An 8958-nucleotide genomic window follows, 5' to 3' on the forward strand; every position below is an offset into this window, starting at 1 on the left:
GAGCCTGCCGTCCCTCCCCCACACCACTACTCTGAGAAGATCAATGTCAGGGAAATCATTTGTAGTGCATATCAGCAATTCAAGATACTGGGAATTCCCTGGTGGTCCAGTGGTTAGGGGGTCTGACCTGGTGGCTCAGACAGTAAAAAATCTGTCTGCAATGCAGGAAATCTGGGTTCAATTCCTGGATCAGAAAGAGCCCCTGGAGCAGGAAATGGCAACCACTCCAGTATTCTTGCCTGGAGAATTCTATGGACAGGAGCCTGGCGGGGTACAGTCCACATGGTCGCAGAGAGTCAGACCCTACTGAGGGAATACTGGAAATTTCACTTTCCAGTGGTTGATGCTGCTGCTGCTGCTAAGTTGCTTCAGTTGTGTCTGAGTCTGTGTAACCCCATAGACGGCAGCCCACCAGGCTCTGCCGTCCTTGGGATTCTCCAGGCAAGAACACTGGAGTGAGTTGCCATTTCCTTCTCCAATGCATGAAAGTGAAAAGTGAAAGTGAAGTCCCTTAGTTGTGTCCAACTCTTAGTGAACCCATGGACTGCAGCCTACAAGGCTTCTCCGTCCATGGGATTTTCCAGGCAAGAGGACTGGAGTGAGTTGCCATTGCCTTTTCCTTTCCAGTGGTTAGAACTCCACAATTAAACTGCAGAATGAATGGGTTTGATCCCTGGTTGGCATGCCTCAGGCCTGGCCAAAACAAAGAAATGTAATTTGAGATACAAATATAATTTTACCCTTTCTAATTGTCGATGTTTAAAACAAAAGGGGTCAGGACTTCCCTGGTAGTCCAGTGGTTAGGAATATTCCACATGCTGAAGAGCAGCTAAATCCTTTGCCCTGCAACTACGAAGCTCATGTGCTCTGGAGCCAGTGTACCACAACTCCTGAGCCAGAGAAGCCACTGCAACAAGAAGCCCAGGTGCTGTAACCAGACAGTAGCCCCTGCTCGTTGAAACCAGAGAAAGCCTGTGTGCCACAAGGTAGACCCAGCACAGCCAAAAATAAATAAAAAATTTTAAATACAAAATTAAAGGGGGTGGTATTAATTTGAGGAATTTATAGAACTTGAGCTGTCCAAACTTTCATTTCATTATTTAATATTAGTGAAATATTTTATTCTTTTTTTTTCATATTGTCTTTAAATTCTGATGTATATTTTACACTTACAGCTCATCTCAGTTAACAGCTACATTTCAAAAGGCAATAGCCACACGTGGCTATAGTCAATAGTGGAGACTACATTAGGCAGCACAAGTAGAGTCTAATCCCAGATCTGCCATTTTTGTCACCCAGCAAAATCACTTCATCTTTCTGTGCCTGTTTCCTCCCTTGGATGGAAATGATATGAGCCCAGGTAACTGAGAATTAGGTACAATAGTACTTAATGTAGTATTTGCTGGGACACACATGTATGCAGTATTTGCTGGTATTGAGTATGAACTCTGAGTCAGGTGCTAGTCTAAGCAGCATGCATTTATTCATTTGTTGTTGTTTAGTGGCTCAGTTGTGTCCGACTTTTTGTGACCACCCCCTCTTCCCCGGCCATGGAGCCCACCCGCCTCCTCTATCAATGGAATTTTCCAGGTAAGAATACTGGACTGGGTTGCCATTTCCTTCTGCAGGAGATCTTCCCATCTCCAGCACTGACAGGTGGATTCTTCACCACTGGGCCACCTGGGAAGCCCTATTTACTCATTCAGCCATCACAATCGTTACTTGAGTCTGGAAAATGGGGTTACTAATATCCCCCGATTCTGGACTTATAGTGAGGTCCCGACAAAAATTCAGAATGCATTCCTCAAAGTCTCGTCTTAGTTTTAAAGCACTTCCCCCACGACTTCCCTGGTGGTCCAGTGGTTAAGAATTCTCCTGCCAACTCAATACCAGAAAAACAAATGACCCAATCAAAAACTGGGGAAAAGACCTAAATAGACATTTCTCCAAAGAAGACATACTAACAATCACTTGAAAAGATGCTCAATATCGCTCATTATTAGAGAAATGCAAATCAAAACTATCAAAACTACACAATATCACCTCATACCAGTCAGAATGGTCATCATCAAAAACTCTACAATAAATGCTGGAGAGGATGTGGAAAAAAGGGAATGCTCTGTACTGTTGGTGGGAATGTAAGTAAATTGATACAGCCACAATGGAAGACAGTATGGAGATTTCCTTAAAAAATTAGAAATAAAACCACCATATGACCCAGCAATCCCATTCCTAAGGCATATAACCTGAAGAAACGAGGGTTGAAAAAGACACATGTATCCCATTGTTCATTGCAGCATTATTTACAATACTTAGAACATGGAAACAACCGAGATGTCCATCGACAGATGAATGGATAAAGAAGTGGTACATATACCCAATGGAATATTACTCAGCCATATAAAGGAATGCATTTGAGTCAGTTGTGATGAGGTAGATGAACCTAGAACCTATTATACAGAGTGAAGTGAGTCAGAAAGAGAAAGATAAATATCGTATTCTAACACACATATACAGAATATAGAAAAATGGTACTGAAGAATTTATTTACAGGGCAGCAATGGAGAAACAGACATAGAGAATAGACTTATGGACATGGGGAGAGGGGAGGAGAGGGTGAGATGCATGGAAAGAGTAACATGGAAACTTACATTACCACCTTTAATAGATAGCCAACAGGAATTTGCTGTATGGCTTAGGAATTTGATAAAGAGGGACTCTGTATCAACCTAGAGGGGTGGGATGGGGAGGGAGATGGGAGGGAGGTTCAAAAGGGAGGGGATATATGTATACCTATGGCTGATTCATGTTGAGGTTTGACAGACAACAAAATTCTGCAAAGCAATTATCCTTCAATAAAAAAAATAAAAAGAATTTAACTGTCAATGTTGAGGGACTAGGGTTCAACTCCTGGTTTGGGAAGATTCCAATACTGCAGAGTAACTAAGCCCTTGCACCCTAGAGCCCCTGCTCTGCAACAAGAGAAGCCAGCACAAGGAGAAGCCTGCCCACCACAACTAGAGAGTAGCCCCTGCTCACAACTTGAGAAGCCTCCCCCAAGCCCCCGCACACATATGGAGACTCTGTACTGCCCCCCAAAAAAGCATTTTCTCCATTTTTGCTTTTTAATTCTAGCAAGAGTTCTTTGTCCCTTTCTTCTGTCACGTATCAGGTACGTTTTTTTATATATATATCAAGTAGGTTTTAAGCCTGTTCTGTGCCTCGTGCTATAGGAGACATTGTGGAATGGTCAGGTGAACAGGACAGGCACAGATTCTACTGTCCAGAAGGAAGCACCAAGCCCCTGTGTCCATGACACATGGTGGGTGAGAGGGAAGGTGGGAGGAACGTCAGTGCAAAGCCTAGCATGGTCATCCCAGACTTGGTGGGTGTGGGCTTCATCAGCGAGGAACAATTTGGGTTATACGCCGTACTGTTGGGGGCAGGAGTAGAACCCCAACTTCTTCAAAACTCGTCATACCTCCCTTTCGAGTCCCCACCACTGGAGGGGAAGAGCCCCCTCCCCACTCTTTTGCCAGAATCCCCCCCTCTCTTCGCCAGTTTATTCCTACTTCCCAAGTCCAGAGCCTATTTGCTCAGTTTGGGAAAGTCCCAGTTCTCCTTCCTCCTTCCTGCAGCCTAGGGGTATGGAGCTGGTGTCAGTCACTGTCTGTCCTGTGCCGGCGGCCTCAGAAGAAGGCTCTAGTCTCAGGGGTCCTGCCCACCTCTCTTGGACCTTATCTTCCTCACCATCTGTCTTTTTTTTTCTCCTCCCCAACGGAACCCCCTGCCCGCTCATATTCAGCCGTTTAATTGCAAAAGCAGGCCGTTTGCGGGAGACCACAAGGCGGCGACCCCTTTCATTTACCGGCTGGGGGGCGGGGATGGGAGGGAGGTAAAGGACAGGCTGCAACGAGAGGAACCACAGCCTATCGTCACATCTTTTGAGCCGTCAGGGTCCTTCCCTCTGTTCCAGAAAATCCCTAAAAGCTTGGAAAGCATTTCTGCCGGGCAGCAGCTGGCCGGGGTCGCTCCTCCTGGCCTTTCAAGAGATCCTGTGATTTCAAAGAGGTTGAATGACTTGCCCCAGCTCACACAGAAGCGGTCTGACAGGCTGCCAGGTCACTACGGGGACCGTACGGAGAAGAGAACAGGTACTCTTCCCCCAGGCCTGCACAGCTCCGGCGCTGGAAGGAAGTGAAGCCCCAGGGCTCGGTGCCCTCTGGGGGGCGGGGTGGGGGGGGTAGAAGGGGTGGGGAGGGAGGCGGGGGGAGGGAGGCGGGTGGAGGACGGGAAGAGGAGTGGGAAGGAAGAGAAAGAGAAGATGGGAATGGTGGGGTTCTCCAAACTCAGAATAGAAAGACGGTAGGAAAACCTTGCCCACTCATCCTTGTAGAAGGGTTGAGCGGAGTCTAGAATGGAGCCGGACCCTAGCTTCACGGAACATCACAGCTCGCGCGTGTTCTTTAAACGCCTAGATTCCGAACGCCGCGCGCAGGGGAGGGCGGGGCTGGGCCGAGGTCTGGTCATATGACCTAGCCTGAGGGGCTCGAGGCCCCCCACTTCACCGGTGGGCGTCCCCCACAACGCGTGGTCGACCTTCATTGGCCAGTGGTGCGGCCAATAGAAATCGGCCATCTGGGAACCCAGCGTTCCGAGGCACAGCCTAACCTGCTGAGCCCAGAAGGGTCCAATGGAAAGGCAGGGCTATGGCCACAGACCAATGATAAAGTGAGGGAGGCGGGCCAAGAGGCCGGACCAGGCTGGTTTGAGAGCGGGCGGGGTATAAAAGGGCACGGCCGGCGGCGGCGTCCGTCCCCACTGCAGAGCTGCTGCCGGACGAGCAACTTAAAGGGCCCGCGCGCCACCGCCCCCTCGGCCCGCCATGCTGCTACCCGTGCCGCTGCTGCTCGGCCTTCTCGGCCTGGCCGCCGCTGATCCCACCGTTTACTTTAAGGAGCAGTTTCTGGACGGAGGTAACGACTAGTCCCGCTCGAGATCGTCCTAACGACGCGGCTGGCCCCCCGGCCCATATCTGCGTGTCGCTTGTAATTACTGCTCAGAGGGCCAACACGGTTTCCTTCAGGGACTGGAGCCGAAGGCGAGCCTTCCTTCGGCGTCCCTGGGGAGCGTGGAGGGAGCAGCGGCTTTCCGAGGCGGGAGTTAGGGTTTGCCCGAAGATCTTCAAAGTCACCAGAGATGTCAAACTAGAGGTTGGGGTGGGGACAGTCTGGGGGGAGGGGGGAGTCTCCTTCCTTGCTCCCAGCAGTTTGTGGTTCCTGGTAGATGTTTGGTGGGGGGTTGATCAGCACCGCCGCGCTTACCTGCCTTTTTGGTCCTCTAGACGGGTGGACCGAGCGCTGGATCGAATCCAAGCACAAACCGGATTTTGGCAAATTCGTTCTCAGTTCCGGCAAGTTCTATGGTGACCAAGAGAAAGATAAAGGTAAGAACTTAGGAGTGGGTGCTCAGATCCAGGAGGACAGAGTTTGGGTATCCCTAGGAGTAGGGCAGGTGGAGGAAGGAGGACTGGCCTGTATTTTACATCCTTAGGGTTCCTCGGGGGGTTGCTGCTGAGCCCTGATCTGACTATAGTCTCTCGGTAGGCCTGCAGACTAGCCAGGATGCCCGGTTCTACGCTCTGTCGGCCAGATTTGAGCCCTTCAGCAACAAGGGTCAGACGCTGGTGGTGCAGTTCACAGTGAAACACGAGCAGAACATCGACTGTGGGGGCGGCTATGTGAAGCTGTTTCCAGCTGGTTTGGATCAGACAGACATGCACGGAGACTCCGAATACAACATAATGTTTGGTGAGGGGACCCCACCCTGGTGCTAATTTTTGGTCACTTAGAGGGAGTTTAAAACCCCGGGAGAGCCCATGAACGGTGGTCTTGAGAGCACAGAAAGCACTTAAATGCTTTAGACATATTTTCGATAGGGAAGGTGAGGGAATAGTTAGGAATGACTTACTGCATTTTGATCATCGACCTAAGACTCGTGCAATTTTACTATATAGGCGTTTCCTCGTTCCTAGTTGTGCAAGTGAAGATACTGAGTTCTGGAGCACTGATTTTTTTTTTGAAGTGTCCTCCCCCAGTTCCTTAGAGAGAAGGTCTGAAGTGTGTTTTTTCAGCTTGACAGTCCTGAGTTAAAGAACCAAGTTGTCTTTTTTTAATGGGGTGGGCAGGGGCTTGTAATGGTGGACAGACTGTAGTTGTGACCAGATCTGCTTTTCATCAAGGCCCGGACATCTGTGGCCCTGGCACCAAGAAGGTTCATGTCATCTTCAACTACAAGGGCAAGAATGTGCTGATCAACAAGGATATCCGCTGCAAGGTGTGCCTTGGGGGTGGTGACAAATGGCTGTGAGGGGAGGCTTTGAGCCCAGGCTGGTGGGCGGGGCCACTCATCTTCCATTCTCTTTAGGACGATGAATTCACCCACCTGTACACGCTGATTGTGCGGCCTAATAATACCTATGAGGTGAAGATTGACAACAGCCAGGTGGAGTCAGGCTCCTTGGAGGACGATTGGGATTTCTTGCCACCCAAGAAGATAAAGGATCCTGATGCCGCTAAGCCTGAAGACTGGGACGATCGCGCCAAGATCGATGACCCTACAGACTCCAAGCCTGAGGTTGGTGCTTGGGCAGGGGCTCCCCACCATGGAGAGTGTGGAGGACAGCTGGGCCTACTCTGACTTCCTAATGTATCCTCAGGATTGGGACAAGCCTGAGCACATTCCTGACCCTGATGCTAAGAAACCTGAGGACTGGGATGAAGAGATGGACGGAGAGTGGGAACCACCTGTTATTCAGAACCCAGAGTACAAGGTGAGTCTGGCACTCTGAGGAGGGTGGTGCACAATGGGGAAGGCAATGATCATCGCTCACCCATCGGTTTACTTCTGCAGGGGGAGTGGAAACCCAGGCAGATCGACAACCCAGAGTACAAGGGCATTTGGATCCATCCAGAGATTGACAACCCTGAGTATTCCCCTGACAGCAACATCTATGCCTATGAAAACTTCGCTGTTCTAGGCTTGGATCTTTGGCAGGTGAGACATGGAGGGAAAAGGCGGCTCCCTAGGGGACCTCAGGTGCTCAGGGCAACCCAGGAGAAAAGGGGACAAGGGCGGGCAGACTCCAGAATGGTGCCCCCCCTTTTCTTTTAAGAATTTCCTGGTTTGTCATTACGGGGTTCTTACAGCACCTGCTTTGGCTTGTACTTAATATGTTCCAGGTACTACTTCTAAGTATCTCTGTGGGAACTTACTCACTTAATTGCACCCAACAGCCTAGACAGGCAGGTAGATAACCCCATTAGAACTTAGCTTCACAGGGACCGAATTTTTGTCCTGTTTGCCAGCGTACTTTCTGCATCTGGTATGCTGCTTGGCACATAGAATGTACTAGAAAGATAGTTTGAAGAAGAGAATGAGACCCCATTTTATAGATGAAGATACTGAGGTGCAAAGAGATGAAGTCACCAGCTCAAGATCATATATAGTAAATGGCAGAGCTGAGGTTTGAATCCAGGCAGCCTATTTTTCAACTGCAATGTTAGACTGTAGTATTGTGTAGTGGTTATGTGAGCATGGGCAGGAGACCTTTTCAAGGCCAAGGCCAAGGCCAACAGGTATCCCTTCTGACCACCCATTCTGGCCCTATACAGGTCAAGTCTGGCACCATCTTTGACAACTTCCTCATCACCAACGATGAAGCGTATGCTGAGGAGTTTGGCAACGAGACGTGGGGTGTTACAAAGGTGAAACCAAGGTCCAGCCTGGGTTTGGGGGTGGGAAGGGTTGGCAGGGGAGTCCAGGCCTGAGGGATGTGTGTGTGGTTTGTACACAGGCAGCAGAAAAGCAAATGAAGGACAAGCAGGATGAAGAGCAGAGGCTACATGAGGAGGAGGAGGAGAAGAAAGGCAAGGAGGAGGAAGAGGCAGACAAAGATGATGACGAAGACAAGGATGAGGATGAGGAGGATGAAGATGAGAAGGAAGAGGAGGAGGAAGAAGATGCTGCCGCTGGCCAGGCCAAGGATGAGCTGTAGGGGCCACCTCTGCTTCCAGGGCTGGACTGAGGCCTGAGCGCTCCTGCCGCAGAGCCGGCTGCGCCACATAATGTCTCTATGAGACTGGAGAACTTTGATTTTTTTCCAGGCGGGTTCCAATTTGGGGTGGATTTTGTTTTTGGCTCCCCCCTCCCCCACTTTTTTTAACTTTTTTTTTTTTTTTTACTGGCATTTTTGTCTCTGATTCTCTTCAGCCCTCACCCCTGGCCTTCATCTGTCTTGATTGACATCTTTGCTTTCTTCTGTCCCCTTCACTCCAGATCCCTAAGTTCCCTTCCAGCTTGGGGACTCAGGGTGGGATGTGGTGTGGAGGAGAAGCCCCAGGCCCAAAATTCCATCTATTCTTCCTGGATCCCAGAGGGTGGGGTAGGAGAAGAGGGTGGCATCCCCAGCCCCCCAGCACTGAGGAAGAATGGGGCTCTTAAGGCCTTAGCTCTGATCCCTTCCCCTTTCTCCCTGCCCCCAGGACTGGGCCACTTCTGAGTTGGGGCAGCGGGTTCTAGCTCAGCTCATGCTGAGAATGTAAGAACTACAAACAAAATTTCTATTAAATTAAGTTTTGTGTCTTCCTCCTGTGTCTTCTGGGAGAGGTAATTATTCAGTGAGATTTGTTTTTTAGCCACTAGAATTGTTGGCTGAATGTCCCCATAAGGTTACAGGAGCCCTTGTTTATCTCCAGAACCTCAGGTGAATGAGAAAGAGTAACCATTTCCAGTGTCATTACAAATACACTCCATTTATTAGCTCGTGGAGTCCTTTCATCAAACTGGTGAGTTTTCGTTCTAGTATCAGTTGAGTTTGAAACAGATTTAGGAAGAGGTGGGTTTTGAACCCACACCTTAGCCATCAATTCATGTGAACTCTTTCACATTGAACCGCAT

General features: G+C 49.5%; 1 protein-coding gene across 1 annotated transcript; it reads left to right on the forward strand.

The window, feature by feature from the left end:
• Positions 1-4805: 4805 nt before the first annotated feature.
• On the forward strand, positions 4806-8646 carry CALR (calreticulin). The gene is made up of 9 exons (XM_027547915.1): positions 4806-4976; positions 5345-5446; positions 5607-5810; positions 6242-6336; positions 6427-6636; positions 6719-6832; positions 6913-7056; positions 7674-7766; positions 7856-8646. Exons 1-9 carry the CDS (start codon positions 4886-4888, stop codon positions 8054-8056), a joined length of 1254 nt encoding a protein of 417 aa, XP_027403716.1. The 5' UTR covers positions 4806-4885; the 3' UTR covers positions 8057-8646.
• Positions 8647-8958: the final 312 nt, after the last annotated feature.

This window comes from Bos indicus x Bos taurus, chromosome 7, assembly GCF_003369695.1.
Source record: "Bos indicus x Bos taurus breed Angus x Brahman F1 hybrid chromosome 7, Bos_hybrid_MaternalHap_v2.0, whole genome shotgun sequence".
Classification (NCBI taxonomy): Eukaryota; Metazoa; Chordata; class Mammalia; order Artiodactyla; family Bovidae; genus Bos; species Bos indicus x Bos taurus.

Bases quoted from the DNA above. Each gene is read 5' to 3' on its own strand.
- CALR (XM_027547915.1), top strand. From the start codon at position 4,886: ATGCTGCTACCCGTGCCGCTGCTGCTCGGCCTTCTCGGCCTGGCCGCC. The intron at 6,637-6,718 runs GTTGGTGCTTGG...ATGTATCCTCAG, and splicing joins CTACAGACTCCAAGCCTGAG to GATTGGGACAAGCCTGAGCA. The intron at 7,767-7,855 runs GTGAAACCAAGG...GTTTGTACACAG, and splicing joins AGACGTGGGGTGTTACAAAG to GCAGCAGAAAAGCAAATGAA.